This window comes from Rhinolophus sinicus, linkage group LG05 (assembly GCF_036562045.2).
Source record: "Rhinolophus sinicus isolate RSC01 linkage group LG05, ASM3656204v1, whole genome shotgun sequence".
Taxonomy (NCBI): Eukaryota; Metazoa; Chordata; class Mammalia; order Chiroptera; family Rhinolophidae; genus Rhinolophus; species Rhinolophus sinicus.
The window spans coordinates 147,541,540-147,562,182 of NC_133755.1; the positions used below are offsets into that span (position 1 = coordinate 147,541,540).

The window sequence follows — 20,643 nt, forward strand, 5'->3', positions numbered from 1 at the left end:
GCTACACAGAAATAGAAAAAAACACACACATATACTGGCAAATACAATATCTGAGTAGTATAAGGTAAAGCTATTAATATTGGCGTATTTTACAATAGCAAAAGACATCTAAAAAAAGCAAGTGCCCACCAATAGATGACTGAATGAATAAACTATAGCCCCCATCCGTACAAAACAGTACTATGCAACTATTAGAAGTGATGAGAAGAGCTCTATATACTGCTGTGGAGTAATTGAAAAGATAATAGAATTAAAACAAAAAGGCAAAGGGCAAGGTGTAGTGTTTATACACCTTGTAGTGTATTATCTTTTGCTTATGAAATCTGGGGGAAAGAAAATATACATATTTTTTAAAGGGACAGAGGATAAATCAAAAACTCAGAATTGTTAGCTATAGAGCAGTGCTGTACAGAGAACTTACTTCAACAATTGCAATGTTCTCTTTGTGCTGTCCAACGTGGTAGCCACTGGCCACATATGGGAACTTGAATGGGGATGGTACTTAAAGAAAATGAATTTCTAACTCTATTTATTTATAATTAATCTAAATATCTACATGTGGCTAGTAGCTATTTTATTGAAAGTCAAACTCTATGACAAGAGAGGGAAAAGGGTATTAATATATAAGAGCATTCTGTAAATAAACCTTGATACATACTGGAATCACATATTTTTCTACAATTTAAAAGACAAAATGAAGACAAAAAGAAAAAAGGAAACAACCTCTCTAAATTTAAAACACGCTGAAACAAACCCATCAACTTAGTGGCATAGCCAGGCTAAATAGATGTAGTTACTTCAAATGACTTTACAACACAATATTTTGATTATAAATTACCAGTGGCATATATTCTAAGAACAAAACTAACTGAAAAGAAATATAAGATCTCCTTCCATCACTCTGGTAAGGTGGGCGTTGGGGTGGCATGAGGGGAAAAGGGGTCAAATATATGGTGATGGAAGGAAAACTGACTCTGGGTGGTGAACACACAATGTGATACATAGATGAGGTATTACATAAAAGTACACTTGAAACCTACATAATTTTACCAACCAATGTCACCCCAATAAATTTAATTAAATAAATAAAATAAAATCTAATTCTTAAAAAAAAAAGAAGTATCAGCATGCATTCACTAATCTTATTTTAAAACTACTGTATGTAAATTGTACAATAAAATAAGTAAGTTTGATCATGCATTAGGAATCAAGTTTTCCAGTGAAAGAGAAAAATAAATAAGAAATACAAAATATCAACATAGGCTTATGATTAATTTTTCTCTTAAAAAAAACAAAACAAGAAACTATGTTTTCCCCTTGGCTGTCCACTGAAAGAACTAGTAATAATGACAACCCTAAACAGTGAACATTCCTAGTATCTAGGTTATAGTTTCTAAATACCACTTCCTACTAAAAGGAACATGGACTAGTTGAAGATGGCTGGTCCCAGCCCTGAGCCAGAAAATGTATAGAATTGGAACATCTTATATAAGAAAACAAAAAAGCAAAATATCAAAAACTAATAAGTGTATGTCAAAAGGACTCAGTAGCCAAAGAAGAAATAACTTGATCATCAAAACCAATAATGACTGCATCGGATTGAAACATACACATATAACAACTAGAAGTTCATAATGACAATAATCAAAGCTCTTTTGGATATAATAAACCACCAATTCATTACTATGAAAATGTACTAAAAAAGCAGAATGAGTGAAGCATGTATTCTGCCATTGCAGAAAGAGCTGTATTTCAGGGTTTATTTATTAAATAATTCCAGTTAAATACACAAAGAATGACAGAACTAGGAACACTATTTCACACCTCCTAATGAAACAATGTTAATGTAACCCAGGACAAATAACAGTTTCTCCAAAAAATCAATGACATGAAAACAAAGAGGGAGAACTCTTTTAGAATAAAAGAGATTTAAAAGACATAATGACTGGATGCAACATATGGACCTTGTTTGGATCATAACTTGAATGACTGTAAAAAAAGGATACCTTTGAGACATCAAAGGAAACTTCCATATAGATGACATATTAGACAATACTAAGGGGTTACAGCTAATATTTTAGATGTGATACAGCCACAATGATTTATTGGGTGGTCATTCATATCAAAATAAAACCCAAAGAAGTCCTTATTAATTAGAGATAAAATATTTACAGATGAATTGACATTATGCCCAAAATATGCTTTACAATTCTCCAGGGGGGGGAAAAAAGCTGGAGTAACAGACAGAAAACTGGAAAATGGCTAGGGAATAGGTGGAAGAACACAGATAGAATGCTGATAAAAGCTGAAGTTCAGTAATGGAGAGAGAGTTCATTATACTATTTTTATTGCATGTAAGTTTGAAAATGCCCACCAAATAAAGCCCACACGTGTATGTGCACACGTATGTGAGGGCGCACAATTCTTCAGTATCACTTCCTAGTGTTCCTGCCATCACCTGATTCCCAAAGAAAATAAAATGATTGAACTAAATCCTTTTGAACAAAGCCTAAGAAGAAACCAAATCATTAAGAAATAATAAAATAGAGAGGTTACTGAGAATCTACCATGCTCATAGTAGCAAAAAAATTTTTTTTTTAATCCCAAAACCCAGCTTGCTGGACTTTCAGGGCAAAAGGCAAATAAGACACAGTTCTTCTCCTCATGGTATTATGGTGTATTAGGAGAGACAATACAAAAATAATTATAAAATAATGTGACATATGCTTTATTCATGGACAAGGTGCTATGACAGTACATTAAGAGGAACCCACTAAAAATGTGATGAAAGATGGACAGGGAAGACTTCACAGAAGAAGTAAAGCATGAATGAAGTCCTGAAGAATAAGGAGGTGCTATCAAACCAAAAAATAGGTTATATACCTTCCAGACTCCAGAGAAAGAAAGAAACTTGTCCAAAGACTCTGGATGTTGAGAGTGGAAGGTAAGAGAACAAAAGAGGACTTTGAGAAATAAGGAGAAGCTGAACACCAGATAAAGGAATATGGACTATGCATGGCGGCAAAGGGAAAGATTTTAAACAACCGAATGACTATATCTGGTTCTCTCTCTCTCTCTCTCTCTGTGTCTTTTGGTTTTCATTTTGAAGGACCACTTTGATTATAAATTAGTGTGAGGATAAATCAGGGGTTAAAAGTGGAAGAAAACGAGCAATTAAGATCTTACTGAAATAATCTAGCAAGAAATGAGGGTCAAAGCTAAGGTGATCTCAATAGGAATAGAAAAGTAAATAAGACCAAGTTGTTAGGAAAGTAAAAATCTATAAATTGTAATTAATTTTAGCTATAGAAAGGAGTCAACAATGAATTCCAATGAATTCCAGGTTTCTAGCTTATGCAACTGTGTGGATAATGCTGACATATGCTAAGATAGGAAAATAGAAAATGGAATTCATTTAGGATGGAGAATACATTATATTCAATAGTTGTAGACATGGTAAGACTAAGATGCCTATCAGTTTTCCAGATGTCCATTGTCTGGTAGAAATCTTGGTACAGATCTGGCAGTCAAGTGAGTGATATAGGTCAGAGAGTTCTCGGTGTACAACTGAAGCGACGGAACTGGATGAGATCAACCTGGAGAACATATGACAGACACAGGAAGAGAAATCCACAAAGGAGACAATGAAGGAGAGATGAGAGAAGCTGGAAGAGAACCAGAAGTAGTACCACAGTCAATAAGGAGGACTGGATCAACTGTGCCAAATGCCACAAGGTGGCGAATTAAAGGAATGAGGAGGTTCCATTTGGTAAAGGAATTACATATTTATTGGTGACTTTTGGCAGAACAATTTAAGTTAAGGAGTACAGCAAGATGCCAAATTACAGTGGCTTCCAGAGCTGATAGAGGAGAAAGAAGTAGACTTCAGGTATGGGCAATTTTTTCAGGAAGCTTTTCAGGAAGGAAACTAAAAAGGAAACCATAGAGCTGTAGCTACAGAAGACACAGGTCAAGGGAGTTGTTTGTTTATTTTAACAGAGTTTATACATGTTTAAATGATGATGGGAAGAAGTGATTCTCCTACAAGGTTAAAATAAAGTTACCAGGAGAGGTGGAATAACAAAGCTATTTGCAGTTAAGTATTTTAAGATTAAATAAAAAAAAAAAATCTCCCCCTAAGTGAAAAGATATTTTTGAATATACACTCTAGATAGCCATGAAAACTTAACAGAAAAAACACCCAAGCTATTGCTCTAGATTAAATGATGCAGCTCATTTGTACTTAGTTCCCATAATCAATTTCAGTAAAGGAAATAATATTAGGGATATTTTCAAAAACTATTCATTGGACATCTACTATGTTCTAGATTCTAAGGTTGACTAAGATCCTACGTGCTCTCAGGTACTCAGTGTTATCAGGAAAGACAGGCAGATAACTGGCTAATTATAAAACTACTTGAGAAGTGCCAAAATACAAGTAAGCACAAAACAAAATTGGATCCCTTCAAGGAAAAAAGAATATAAAATAAAACTTTAATGATAGAAGTACCTACCTTTATCTTTTATTCATATAGATTATCAAAACTTTTCCAACGTAGAGAAAGTTTAAAAAAATTAAAATGTTTAGAGCTATCAAGAATTAAAAGTATTCAAAAGAGCAGAACCATGTAAAAAAAACACACCACCATACAGGACAAATGACCAGAAAAATTAAAAAGTAAAGATTAATTGTACAATTTCAGTATTAATCAAATAATTCTTTACTAATGCATATATATACGTATTTATGTGTGTTTAATTCAGAAATGTATCCAAAGATGAGGAACTGAATATCTCTGGATGATTAAAACAAGTTACCCATCTGGGAGTATGAATGTGAAATAAGTCTCAAATTAAATAAACATGTATATACTGCCCTCATGGGGCAGTAATATGTAGTTCGTTAAAATATAAGGAGAAAATGTATTGGACTCCTTGAAAACAGTTTATTCCTAATTATCCTTGCCAATAAAGAAACAGCACTGGTATGACGAATGACATAGTAAGTCATCTAAAAATCATTCATACACATACTTCCATCATACTTCTATGTGTGCCAAATCTCTTTCCTTGTTGGGGAGTGTTAACCTTGTATTCATGCCGATAGGTGTTGCAACTACTAAGTGACCTGAATCAAAGATTCCATACACAGGTAATTCAGAAGCTGATATTCCATGAGTAAATAAGTCAGCCTCTAAATGCCATTAAATAGTGTTCATTTTTTTTTCTGTCAAATTGCATTTTTACTGCAAATCTCTAAAAGTATAATTTATAAAAGGGAAAGATTAAAAGAAAATGACTTACAATAACACACACTGGGACTTCACGAAGAGAATATTCTGCTTTATTAGGAAGATCTTGATTGCCTACCAGCTCATAAACAGCAGGATAAGATAACAAGTTCACCAGTGCTAGAAAAGACTAGGGGGAAAGAAAGAAAACAGTCATTTAAATGGTTCATTTTTCTAACGACATCCATGGAAGAATAATTAAGGTAAAATTTTATAGCAGTATGACTGCAAGGGTTAATTTTTTAAATAAGCCTAATTAATCTGCATACATGTGAAATAAATACATATATGATAAGTACAAAATAGTTAACATTAACAATAATCTATGAGTTGACAATACATAACAATTGTAACAAAACATACTTGAGTGTTGGAAAATGTTTTCATATATGTATCTCTTGAAATGTTTGCCTCTGAGAAAAAAATGAAATGATCCACCGTTCTCTTTCTTTGCATTTGTTATATCTGACATATAAGAAAATATAAGAGAATTTGGGGTCTGGGGAAAAAAGATAAATTCTATATATTCTTTACTTAGGTCACAAGTCCATCTTTATCCTTTAACTACATTCACTGTAAATACAACTAACCTAGTTATAGTTAATTTTTTAAAGCCATGGCTTTTCTTATCAAAATCAGCTCATTTTCTGGTGCAATCTTAACAAGGTAATCTCTCCATGAAATTTTTAAGCTCACCATCTCATTCTGTCTTATTAAAGACAACCTGAATATTTTTCTCAGGCACGTTTCATTTTTTGGATCCCCTGTACAAAAGCATGCAATGGTTGCCCATCACTAAACATCAAATCTAAACTCCATAGCATGATTTTCAAGGCACTTTACAAATCAACACCTTTCTTCTCTTGAGTCTCAAAAGCCTCGTTTCCCATTATTCCTCAGCATGCAGTCAGGACTTCAGTCAATCAAATCTGCCTGTGGCCTCTTTCAAGTGAGTGCCGAAAATACAAACTTTTCTTATCTACTACCACGCTTCTCCTGCCCTCTCACATACTCATTATCCCACTTCATAAACATTCAAAAATGGTCACATCATTTCTATCTAGAAGGCTTTCCAATTAAGTTAACTCGAGCCATTAGAAGCCCTATATTCTACCAATACTTGCACGTTTAGTTTGTACTGTATTAATTGTAATTATTTGTAACTATTACATTTTCTGCTTGCCTTATTAAAAAATTTTCACTAGACTCAGAAAATTTAAGAATCAGACAAATTCAGAATTTTCATTAAAATCAGAACATTGAGAAAACTAAAAAGAACAGTTCATTCAATCTCTCATTTAATAGATGAGAAAACTTGAGCACCAGCGAAGTAAAGTGATGTGTCAAAGACACAAAATCAGAAAGTTGGTCATAGAACTAATCTGTATTTTCTCATTTGCAGGCTAAGGTTACTCATTACAAATCACTGGATAATCTTCAGATGCCATTTAACAGATGCTATTTAACCCTTGCTGCATAGTCCTTGTTTGAGGACCTGGATAGTGGAGTCCATGTTACACCATCCCCCTTATCATACCAAATGCAATGTTATTTAACGACTACAGGAAATACTTTTAACAGACAGTTTTTAACAAACGCTGTGGTAGTATGAAAAATGAATTCATATCACGTTTTTTAAAGTTTCCTTTTTCCCCCCATAAATATTCCATAAAATGAAGATGAAATTTCTAACCAATTCTAAGAAGAAAATAATCAACAAATTCATGGTTTAAAGCTAATATCTATTTGGGTAGCACTAACATTATCATAAAGTAGAATAAATACATTTAATAGCCTAGTTGCCATTTACTGAATGCCTCTTTAAAGAGAACATTATGCTAAAAGTATGTACTATAGAGGAGGAAGAGAAAAACTGATGTCAAGGAAAAGATGTTTGAGGAACACGTCTGTTAATAGTACATAAAATGAACTGCAGGAAAACTATATAGGAAACCGCTCTAAAAATTCACGAATCACCAGCGTGTTGCCTAAAAAGATGATTAAAACAGATGTCAGAACAGTTTTATTTTTAATCTAATTTATCATAAAATAAAGCTAACACATGCTTTAGTTTGACTATGTAAATATTTCATAAATGTCCTTAATATTAATGTTAAGGTTCTGTAATATTAAGATGTTATAAGATCCACTAATACTTAGATACTGTCATAAATGTCTTTTATGTTTAAAAACATCTTTGTTATCTATTACAACCATGACAGATTACAAAAAACAACTTAATAAATGTCCTTTTTGACATTTGACATCATCCATAAAGATGTATGGTCTTTACAAATCACATATATCAATATTATATTAAGGGTTTTGTATTATTTACACATGAAGAATTCCATTCGTGTTTATGGACCCTCCCTACCTTCACATAAGAAATAAAACAATGTAAACCACATAATAGAATCATAACTTCTGATATGCTACTCTAAACTTATAAAGAACCCTAGGTGAAAACAATTCAGTAATTGTATTTGAACTAAAACGACCTAAACAAAATTTTAAAGAAACTTAAGATTTTAGCAGCTTGTTACTAGGAGAAACAAATCCACTTCTCACACACTAAGCATTTTTAAAAGACATTAGCAAAATTGTGATGTGTTGAGCACTTCTAGAACTCAAGAAAATATTTACAATGTAATCATTAGTTCCCAGCTAATATCAGATACTAATTATACTAAAATTTATATGAGCATAAAACAAAATTCTATTTCATCAATGATTTGAAGAAAATAATGGGGTTCTATGTAGTAATGATAAGAAAATTATGCAAGGTTAAATGTTTGATATATTTGAAGACTACAGCATAAAATTAAAACTAAAGCCAAGAACTTGTCTTAGGAATCAAAAATCCTTCAGGATGACAATGATGATCCATTCACTTATTTATTCATTCCAAATAGTTTAATGCCAGCTGCTTATCAGCAATTGTGCCTGATGCTAAGCATAAACATAGGAATGACAAAACGGTCCCTGCCCTCAAGGACTCACAGTGTGGTACAGAATAAATACACAATTAGAGGATTTAAAATAGTGCCCGCAATGATCTGCTGGTATTGAGAAGAGTGGGAGGACACTGGGAGGATGACACTACACAGTAAAGCAGGGAGAAGTGAGAGACATGGCTGCCTGCAGAGGTAGCAGGCAGGTAGGCAGGAGGAGATGTGCTATGTGAATGACCTCTACCTTTATACTGTAGGAGAAAGAAGGAACTAATGAAGTGTTTTCAGAAAAGCAAAGGGAATTATATTTTACATTTTAGATAGAATACTATGAAAGAAAATGGTTGCAAGGGTAGACAAAATTGGGAGAAAAAATGGGATTTGGAAGTTCTAAGAATGACAAACATATCAGTTCTAACCTACTATAACCAGAGATGTTTTTTAAAGTGTTAGAATAATCAGAAAGTGATTCAAAGGCAAGTTTTTTGTTTGTGATACTTTTAATGTAGTAGTTGATATGGCTAAACCCCAACTCTAATTGACAGGCTGAATTTTTAATTTTAGCTTTAATTAATTTAAATTTGCATAGTAACATGGGACCACTGTCTATCATATTACAAAGCTCAGCAATAGAGTAAAGGAAGAGTGTTGAGGGGACTGGAAGTACATTATTTAATGTACCTCATTATATAGTGTGCCCACATTATTGGTTTGCACAATTAAAAGGACAGGATAAAATTAAATCCCAAAAGACAACAGAATCCCTAGGGAATATTTAGGACTACATGGTGCACACTAAGAATGTTTACTCCCATGAGTTACTATTTCTAGATCTTCCAGTGCATAGCATAGAGGAATATACAATTTTTTAAAGAGAAAAGTTAATTATTCATTTATAATGACATTACTAATTCAAAATGAATGAAGTTTAATAAAATCCCTGTAACCTTAAATTTGAATTAGAACTATTTCCTAGAGATTAAGAACTAATATTGTGTCACTTTATGTAAAATGTAAAAAACTTGTAACCATGAAGATTTGTATACCATTTGCTTGTCCTGAATAGTGTAACTGTCATATATATTACCTCTAAGTATAAAATGAATCCCACTATGTCATAGTTTTCTTTTAAAGAGGCATATGTATTTGCAAGCCAAGAAAAATGTTTTTTTTAATGTTCTCTCACCTATTTGCAATTTCCTTTTTTAATTCTGAAAAGCCAAATATCTACTATCATTTTCTTTCAATCTGAAAAAATCCCTTTACTATGATTTAAAATGCAGCTCTGCCATAAATTATTTTCTTAGCTTTCAATTTTAAATTTCACTTTTATTCTTAAAGAATATTTTTTGCTAGAAATAACACAGACTGACTTGTTTGTTTTCCCCTTTCAGCTCATTAAAGACACCTGTTCCTTTGTCTTTTGGCCTCCACTGTTTCTAAAGAGATAGCAGCAAATTTATCTGCTGTTACCCTGTACTGTATGTAATGCATGATTTCCTATCACTTCATTCAAGATTTCCATTTTATCTTCAGTTTTCAGCAGTTTGTATGTTTATAATGAGACTTGCTGTGGTTTCTTTGTAATTTCATTCTTTGAACATTCTTCCTTGGGATTCATCGTTTCGTGATTTATAAGTTTTGATAAATTCAAAATTTTCTCAGATATTAATCAAATTTTTTTTCTGCCCCATTCTCTCTTGTATTTCTGGTATTCCAATCACACATGCTAAAAACCTTCTGATAATCTCACAAATCACAGAAGTTTTTCCAATTTTTTTTTCTCTCTGTTCTTTAGATTGTATGTATATGAGTCTGACAATTAAGTTCGGGAACTTGTTGCAACACTGTTGCTAACCTTTTTTGATATCAGAGGGATTATTCATTATGAATTTGTACCAACTGGACAGTTAACCAAGTGTACTATTTGGAAGTGCTAAAAAGGCTGCATGAAAAAGATGACCTGAAATTTTCACCAATTCATAGCTCTTGCATCATGACAATGCACCAGCTCACACGGCACTATCTGTGAGGGAGATTTTAGCCAGTAAACAAATAACTGTATTGGAATACCCTCCCTACTCACCTGACCTAACCCCCAATGACTTCTTCCTTTACCTGGAGATAAAGGAAATATTGAAAGGAAGATATTTTAATGACATCAAGGGTAATACGATGGCAGTTCTGATGGCCATTCCAGAAAGAGTTCCAAAATTGCTTTGAAGGGTGGACTACATACTAGCATCAGTGCATAGCTTCCCAAGGGGAGTACTTTGTGTGATATTCAACAATGAAGTGTGTAGCACATTTTCTAGGATGAGTTCACAAACTTAATTGTCAGACCTAGTTTATATTAATCTCAAGTTTATTGACTATTTCTTCCGTCATCTTTAAATTTCCATTAAGACCATCCACAGAATTATTTCAGAAAATAAAATACTTGGTTTAGAATTTCTTTCTGGCTTTTTTATACAGTTCATACTTCTTCACCATAATTTCTAATTTGTTAATTCGCTATAAGCATAGTGTCTTTTGCATTCTACTTACTAATAACTGCTTTAAAATCCTTCATAAATAATTCCAACTTCATCATTTCACAATCTCTATCAGTTGCCTTTTTTCTGGACTTTGAATTGAATTTCTCTTTTACTTTATATGTCTAATACTTTTGGATTGTATCTCATACATTGTGCAGAATATGGTGTAGAAATGCTGGATTCTGTTGTATTTCCCAAAAGAGTGTTGATTTTAATTTAGTAGTTGATGTGGCTAAACCCGAAGTCTAAACTCGGCTTACTGTGGTAGAAGCATTTGATATCTGTTAAATTCAAGCGCAAAGTTCAGGAGATAATGACATATTTGGACAGACTATCTACACAGTTTGGAGTACCTTCTATGTTCCTCTCTCCTTTCCAGGCATCTCCTTGCCTTTTCCAGTTGCTGTAAGTCCCTAAATCTTATCTTCTGGTTTTTACAAGTTTGTTAGAGTATGGATTTTTATCTGTGGAGCACCAACTGGTACTTGCCCTCAGGCAAAAATCTGTTAAATCCAGAATATTTAACAGTAGGATTCTCTTCATCTGTATTGACTCCCCTCCATTTCTTGTCTATTTTTTTGCCATTCCAGTGCTTTTAAACAGTTGCTTTTCAAGTTATTTTTCCTGACTTTGTGTTTTCTACGGAAGGGAACTAGTCCACCATTACAGAAAGCAGAACATTTTTCTTTTTTCTTTTTATTTTGATTAATTTTAAGACACCCTTTGAATGAAAATTTCCCAGGCTACCATAAAATCAAAGCCAGGAATCATCATTTCACTTTAGTGAAATTTGGAAAGCATGTTAAATATATAAAACCCATTGAATTACAATAGGACATTGTGTGGGTACTTAAGAGTTTTGTTTGCTTTGTTTCCGTTTTACTACATTACTCTAAATGATAGCACCTTCTTTCTGCCTACCCTTTCGTCAAATAATCCTAACAATTTTCTATTAGATTTGAATTCAAGGGGAAAAAGAGTCTTTGCTTTTTTTTTTTTTTTTTTTTTCTTCCATCAACTGTTTTCAGTTTCAGGGTTTTTTGTGTGTTTGTTTGTTTTCTAACATATCTGGTGTGCATTACTCTTTATTAACAAACAAAAATTTTAGTAAAAAATATTATAAAAGAAAAACATCCTTCCAAAACTTAATTCCCAGAGAACACTGGTATTTCTATCATTCACTAAATTTATTGTAAAAATTAAAAAAAAGAAAAAGAAAAAATTAGAAATGAAAAAAGAGAAGGGAAAAGAAAAAATTAGGAAAGACTGCTGGATGTAACAGAATATAGATTAAAGTCTGGATAAAGAAATTTCTGAGAGATATACTTAAAATTTGTACACAATTAGATAAATGATTTCTTACCTTTTGACAGCTTCGGTCTATAGGATCCACTGGAGTAGATCTGGGATGGGTTACTCTAACATCATCTCTTCCACATTCCAGATTGGCCCATAATTCAGTTATAAGTGCATTAATAAACCCTAAGAAGAATTATTTTACATCATATTTATAGTATACTATTTCTTTGGATTATGGAGGCAAGATATAATTATCCCTCTGACAAGACTGGTCCAAACTGGTCAAAGACACATAAGAAATAAACTCTAACCTTGGTAGAAATTCTACCTGCTATTTTTTAATTTACTTTTATGATCCTCATTATCATAAAATTGTAGAATGATGAAACTCTTAGAAACTATTTTCCTGTAGGACTGAAGTTTGAGTACAAGCTTTTATCCTCTGGCCAATAACTTCTCTCAGCATGTTTTCTGAAAAATAAGGTTTACACTTTACTCTGCAAATGAGCCAACAGTAAAAGGTAGGGTGTGGGGTAGAGAAGGTATTAGAATCAAGGGTAGAATCCAAAGAGTATATGCATTCCTTTATTCTAATTATTTTTATGTAATTCCACATACTTAGAACATTTTTCCAACTCATACAACTTTTGACTCAGTCGTCTTTAAATTCGCATGAGTCAGGTATTATATATCTTAAAGCGACTATTCAGTCTGATTACTAAATCTTTTATGAAGAATCAAATCATATGGAAACATGGAAAGCAGAACATCTAATCATAAAATCAGTAGTTTTTTAATAACATTAGAGCAGAAAGAGTTTCATAATAGAAAAAACATAGGCTGAGCCTATCAGGTTTCAAACTACAAATCTACCAGTTTATTAGGTGCATGTCCTTAGACAAATCCCTTGACTTCTTAGCGCATCAGTTTCCCCATGTGAAAACTGAAACAATAGTGCTACATTCAAGTATAAATAAGGTCATATATGTAGAGTTGTCAATATAGTATCTAAGACATTACAATAACTCAAGAGTGTTAATCTTTCTTCCTCTGTCCTATGAAAAGTTGCCTTTAACTCTCTCATGAAAAGTTAGATACTATCAGGCTCAGAAGTTTAATGACTTAAACAACAAGAAAATCTGAGATTAAATCTAGTCTCCAAATACTGAGTACAAACTACAATAAATTGGATTTCAATCTAAATAGAAGAAAAAATAAGCTTAGGGCAACTTCTGCCAAGAAAAGTGTTTGAAAATACAAGTGCAGATTAGTTCAGCCATAAAATATTTAAAATATGCTATAGAAAAATATTTTTATTTAACGAGAGAATCAATAGTGATTACTGATGTTATGATTCATCAACTCTAAGCCTTGAAAAATATAATCTCTATCAGAGATTACATCTTGTGTCTGGTTCAGGGTTCAGAGATAACCTTAAGATATGATGCATTAAATTCCCAATATTTGAACTTAGAAATCCAATCCATAGTGGATTATACACGCCAACTGCAAACTGCAAAGATAGTGGTGAAACATAAGAGGTGAGAGGGAAGCTTTTAAGAAGGAAAGAGGAAGAAAGGGAGTAAAAGGGTATGTCTGTGTGATAACTATTATAATTGTCCATTTTGATGCACATATAAGCCACTGAAACTGAGCATTAAGAAATCCTATCAGATGCAATTGTACTGAAAGAGGATGATATTCTTGATTTATAAGATGAAGGCAGCTTCTTAAAGCATCCAGTATTTCTTAGTTTAGTTCATTATGTGCCATTGTTCTGAGGAAAGCACCTAAGGAGGTATATTTTTCACAGGAAAAGAAAATTCCCAGTGGAATTTGATGGAAAAGATAAAAAGGAAACCCTATAACTTTCTTTTACCTAAGGCCTAACTTCCTTACTCGGGTAATACCCTGATACTTGACCATGCCAATTAAATTTTCCATTTTATTTAAATAATTATAATTCTACTTAAAAGAAAAACTGACCTGAACTCTGCAGTGCTCTTGCACCTGCTGCTGTTGATGCCACTTGTGTAACCAAAACGTCATAGCCAAACTTCTTATGCCTGCTGATCTAAACAACATAAATAGGGAACAATACTGAGAAGCAGGTTAATGTTTTATTATATGTTACATGTAGAGTTACTGATTTTTTAAAACTAGAACACCACACATTCTTCCAAGTAAAGATAAGCGCAACAACATCAAACTCAGAAACTAAAACAATTAATGAGTTAATACTAATGTAATATTTTCAACAATCTTATTTCAGATTTAGGTTCTGGTCCCAGCCCTGAAACTAAGTAGCTTTTTGACCTTGAACAAGTCACTTCTTTCTCTAGGTCCAAATCTCTTCATACATAAAGTAAGGGACTTTGATCATACATAAAGTAGGTTTCTTACAACTCTAAATTCTATTATTATATTATTCTTTAGGTTGGTTCTTCAATAATAAATTTCCTCAGTAATAAATATATACTGACTGCTAGTTTTTTGAACTAGGCTTTTAAATAATCAAACAACTTTAAAAAGAACAATGGTATCTTCTTAAAAATGACAATTATTTTTAGAGGCAATTTTTGCCCCTAAAGAAGAGAAATATATATAAACACCAACAAAGAATGCTCATCATTAATGTACAGGTTTCTAAACAGTATTGTAGAAAACCTTAAATAATGTGTTATTATACAAAGAGAGTATTATACATATATTCATGGTAAAGTACAGAAGTATCTCTCTTAGCTGAAATCAGAGTAAGTAGTAACAAAGACATTATAAAACATTCTTCCTTCTAGAGTGGGTAAGATCAGATTGGTTTATAAAACGTTTGACTTCTAAACAGAGGTAACCATTTAGAATTTATATTTAGTCAATATTTCATTGAAAGGATCTGTTTCAATCAAATTTTTCAAAATATAAACTGTGCATTCAGTTTTAAGGGCAAAAAACAAAATAGAGATAAACTAAAGGACTATGGGAAAGAATTAGATTAATTTCTTCAATTTTCTGCTGTTCGTGTCTTTATAATTTGAGTTCCGTTTTCCATTTTCATTCTCCTTAACTTATCATCCATTAGTCCTACAGTTAAATGACATAGAAGTACAGTAAAATAAATTTCTATCATTTTGCCACTTGCCCTTCTCCATAAAAACTGAAAAAACACCTTACTCAATCACCCCCATTGAGTAAGGGGGTGCTGATTCAGGTATCAGTAGCCATAGGTGTTTCCCAGATTCATGCTAAATACTGAAAAGGCAGAGGCAGGGAAAACCCACAGAAAAGTTAGACATGCTTTACTAAACAAGAATCAGATTTCATGAACACGGTAAAATACAAATGTGAATTCTAGTCTTACTTCTGTAACCAGATGTGTAAACATAAGCAGATCATTTAACCAGCCTGCCTCTCTTTCTCTTCAGCAAAATTAAGAAAATGGCCTCATTGCTTTTTTAACAAGGTAACTGAGAATCTAAAATTTCAGAAGATGTTCTGAATAGCATAAAGCACCATTAAAGTATTATACTAACTTATAAGGTTATAGGTTACTGAGGTTCAGGGCACAATATCTTCTATTATAACCACCAGCATGGCACAACGGAAGACAAGATTGTTTTCAAATTTACGAATGTAAAAAATAACATTGTAGTTGTAGGTGTATTACAAGGGTAAAAGCTGTGTCTGCATGATCTCAAGCATCTGAATGAGCAAGGAAAATGTCTTTGAATGGCTTGAATATTTCCAGAAATGTAAAAAAAAAAAAAAAAAAGAAAAGAAAAACCCAAATGGGTAACTAGTACATAGGGAGATTCAAACTCACCAGCAGAAAAATTCAAATTAAAAAAGAAGTCTGAAAAATTTCTATACTTGGTATAGTTTGAATGTGTGGCCTTCCAAAATTCATGTGTGTAAATCCTAAGCCCCAAAATAGACAGTAGTAAGTAGGGACTTTAGGAGGTGATAAGGTCATAAAGGTGGGGACTCCTCATAAATGGGATTAGTGCTCTTATATCATATCGAAGATTCCAGAGAGGTCCCTACCCCTTATGCCTTGTGAGGATGTAATGAGAAGTCTGAGAGTCAAAAGACGATTTTCCATTGACCATGCTGGCATCCAGCCTCCAGAACCATGAGCCACCCAGTCTGTGGTAATTTGTCATAACAGCCCAAACGGACTAAGACAACATACTACAAGAAACATACATATCCAAGGACATTACATATAACGCATTAGTGTGAAAGCTCAGGATAGGGGATGTATGCAGAGTGAAATGGAACTGCGAATCAGGAATGACAGGCGATAAAATTAATCAAGACAGAAACCTTCCATGGACTACTGAAAACAGTAGGCCATGAACTGAGACATGTAAATAAATTTTCTATACTTGAGGTCCATTTAAATAAAACCACGTATCTGTACAAACAAACTGAATATCATAAACCCATGAACTAATGTTCATATGTGTTATTTATAGAGATGGCCTGGGCCCTCCCTCAGGAACTACTTATTCTTCATAGGCAAAAGCAACTCTAAAAGTTACTTGTTTTTTATAGGCTCAAACAAAAAACAAAAAATTAGAATTCAAGACTAAGGAAAAACAAAGTAATATTTACAATCAGGTAACGTTAATAACACATCAAAATAACAAAATAATAACACATCAAAAAACAACACCTGTCAGAGACAAAGAAAACACTTCTAAAATCATACCTATGATCCTACAAAGCCCAGAAGTCTAGAGACTTTAACACCAAATAACTGACTATACGTCAATGACATCTGTCTTAGAAAGGCATATTACACTGTAAATTTCATTTAATAGTAGCAATAATAAAATCCCTCTACAAATAGCTTTGTTTCTTTTTAAATGTGAGGCCTACGTTCTCACTGACATGTACACTTAGACCCAACAGATTTTTCTCTTGGAATTCCACCTAATTTTTGTATATCCAGATGTTTGATATCACATTTATAAAACATCTGGATTAGCTGAAATTTTCAATTCCATCTCATTGTTTGCCACCCTGTAAATATAGCCATAGATACCAACATCAACTCACTAACGCTTTCTAGAAAAGAATATCACGTTAAATATTACCATGCTGTATGGCTTTTTAACTGAGGTTTAATAACCTCTTCACGTGCAAAAAACAGAATGATGTTTTTAATGGCTTTGAAAGAAACAAAAATTCCTTTTGCCTATGGCAGATGGTAATTCATACCTGCAATTTGTTTGCATATCGGTTGAACATAAATGTCACACATTCGTTGATTGCACCTGTTCTTTGAAGAAGTAGTAGTCCTTTGGGGGTGGCAGCAAAATTTAGTAAATTATCTAACAAATTCTCTTCCCAAGCCATACTGAAACAGGTAAAAGAAAGGTATGAGTTTCTTTATTATACTCAAACTGAAAAGAAAATATTTCATCTTAATACTGCTAACAATTAAATTTAGAGTTCACATTGGTTGCAAAGTACTCAATCAATGTTTAAAAATATAATAAAAAACATATCTTCCTTGATAGTGAATACGTTTATTCTTATATCTTATATCCCAATAATTTTCCTGAATGAATTAAATGTTAACTGTGTATGCCAGCATTTTTATTATACCTAGGTTCCCTTATCCATTCCTTAAATAAATTTTGTCTTCCTATTATAATTCTGCCGTGCCTGGATTTCCCAAGCACAAACTCTCCATCATATTGAAATGTACTTTCTTTTCACTTTAGAGTACCTATCTTCTGACTTTCTAAAGCAAATCAGGCATATTATCTTTATTTTAATAGGTTTTTAATTATACTTCTGGAGAATGACATGTTTTTTCTCAAAACATTTCTAAAAGGAAGACTAGTAGCATTCTCCAGAGAAATAAACTTGAAACAGTCAGATGACACAGTTAATAAAAGAGTCAGAGCTAGAAAACTAGAAACACAGGAAGGAATATGAGCTCTTCATTCTGAAGTAACAGAAGTAAGAGAAAACATACTACCTACTGGGTAGTAATCCTAGTTGTCTGAAAACAAACTGTGGGCGATTAAAATAGGTCAAAATCAAATGTTTATATACACAATGAAACTAAGTATGTAAAAAGTGTGCCTTTTCCCATCCCTCCAAGGAAGTTTCAGGTCTATTTGGGAACTTCTTTTAAGAGAGATGTGAAATCTGGGATTTTTCTGATTTAAAAAAAAAAAAAAAATCAACACATATCCCTCTGCACAAATCACACAGCAATGGTCAAAGATATAACCATGTTCAACTACAAAATAAAAATCACCATGGACAAAAAGAACAGAAGCCTAAAGAAGTGAGACTAGTTTTGGGGCAAATGTAGGCAATGGAAGCCAAATTTGTCTCCAACACAATATATAGCACTACAAGAGTCACATGTGAGATATAAAACCAGTACCAGACTCAAGACTGCATAGACTAGTAAAAATAATATATATTTAATTGAAGTTAAAATTAATATATAATTTATATATTTAAAGAAAATATTATAAATAAACAAAATACATATACTATATGTATAAAACTGGGGCTTTTGACAAAGCATAAACTTAGACAGGAGAATACAGATAAAGCCTCATTTCTAGAAATGAGTTGATCAATTCATCTTCTAATCCTTTAATTGTACCTGTTTAATATCTCCATCATCACTGACAGAAGCCTTAATGCCAATACAATATTTATTTAAAACATGGGGTAAAAGAGAAAAAACATAAAAATGCTGAACAGGGAACAATGAACACAGAACTAGAAATTGGGAGAAATAAGGCAGGAGGGAGGAAAGTGGGAAAGGAAAAAAAGATTCTCACTTAAAAATGGACTTGCAATCAAACTTCAAATGCTATATGCAGCTAAGAGCCAGAAGAATCAATAGTCATGAAGTGAATTTATTCCAGCTGAAATAATTTTCAGAAATAATAATTTTAAAATAATCTTATTTCAAAATTCCATTAAAACTGTGAAAACAAAAAGGAGAAATGAAATTTCAAAATTAGATTTTTAATAAATAACAATTGGAGAGCTTGGAACTTTCCAATTGTTATTTATTAAAAATCAAAACAAAACAAAAATAAAATAAAACAAAACAAAAAAATAGCCATGTAAAAAGCTGATAGGATAAACTACTCTAGGCCATGGTCAACATGAGAATTACTGAATTGAATGATAAGTAGAAAAGAAACATTTGAGAAAACAAATGAGACATAGAGAATAGACTGAAAGGTTTCAATATGCAGTTAATAAAAAGTCTAAGAGAAGAAAATGGAAAGAATATTTGAAAAGAAAATAATAAGAATTTTCTACATTTGAGGAAAGACACCAGTCAGTCCAGGCTATAGATCAATAGAACAGCGAAAGTACTAAGGAGGATAAACTTAAATAACATAGAAACAGCAAACACACCCCCCCCCAAAAAAATTAAAATCTATGAGAGAAAAAAGGTATGACCTATAAAAGTAAGGCAATTATATTGACAGATTTATCAGTTACTACTTATTCCAGAAGACAATGAAGTAATAGCTTCTAATTCTGATGAGAAATAATTGTTTATCAAAACCTTTATACCCAGAGAACTACTGTTTAACAGGGTTGGAGGGGCAGGGAGAGACAAGGAGAGGTTATATGTGTTGGCATCATACTAGTCTAGTTAATTGGCTCACATGGTTTTACACTCAAGTTTTACCAAACTACGAAGGAACAAAAAATGCCCATCTCATGCGAACTTTTCAATTAATACAAAATAACAAAAGATACTTGATTCTTTCCATGAAATCATTTAATTTTGATGACAAAAAATGAAATCAACAGCTTTGACTATTACCAAAAAGTCTTATTAAATCTTTTGTTCCAAAGACTTTAATATTTAATATTGGGGAAACCTCCTTTTCCCCCGGCATTAAGTTTCATATCTACCGTAGTATAATCCCCAGTTTAACACTGCTTGCCTCTCTCTACCTAATCACTTACTCCTCCCCATGGAAGAAGAACGGATACTGGAGATTTGGAAAATGACTTAAATAAGCATGCTTGGCTGAGCAATTCCTTTCCCCCAGTCGACTTCCTCTTTGTGCAGCCAACTGTAGGAAGCACCCATTCTGCTCTGTTCTCCTATGTAATTAAGTTTGATCTTTGTAAATTCTGCCTTAGAGGAAATCCTATGAGCATCCACTATTGATTGTGACAGAAGGGCAAATCTGTCTAATTCTTGAGATCAATCTTAGGAAGCCTGTTATTCAGTATTTTGATTTGCTTGACTTTCTTATCTCTTATTAATTGGTTCATAATTCAGGAGGAAAGGAGTGGCATATAACTTATTAGCTCCCTCAGACTGTACCATCAAAATTCTAAAAATATTACTGACAGTAAAACACATTAAGTACATTAATCACATTCCCCCTTCTAGCCTATTGACCACACTATTTCTTCTACCTGGAATAATGTTCTTCCATTAGACCATTAGTATCAATTTATTCGTTTTCACTTAGTTTAACAACTTTTAGGAAGATTTCTCTACAAGTTCATTAACAATGAACCCCACATGAACCTAATCATATAAAT

The 20,643-nt window shown here is 32.6% G+C and overlaps 1 protein-coding gene across 2 annotated transcripts in view; it reads right to left on the minus strand.

The window, feature by feature from the left end:
• Nucleotides 1–20,643, minus strand: part of TBC1D32 (TBC1 domain family member 32) — a 400,452-nt gene that overhangs the window by 313,950 nt on the left and 65,859 nt on the right. For both annotated transcript variants that reach the window (XM_074333506.1, XM_019740993.2), the window contains exons 20-23: nt 17,302–17,440; nt 14,068–14,155; nt 12,146–12,264; nt 5,305–5,421 (exon numbers count right to left, since the gene is read on the minus strand). In XM_074333506.1, coding sequence (XP_074189607.1) covers nt 5,305–5,421; nt 12,146–12,264; nt 14,068–14,155; nt 17,302–17,440 — 463 coding nt within the window. The remainder of the gene's footprint in view (nt 1–5,304; nt 5,422–12,145; nt 12,265–14,067; nt 14,156–17,301; nt 17,441–20,643) is intronic.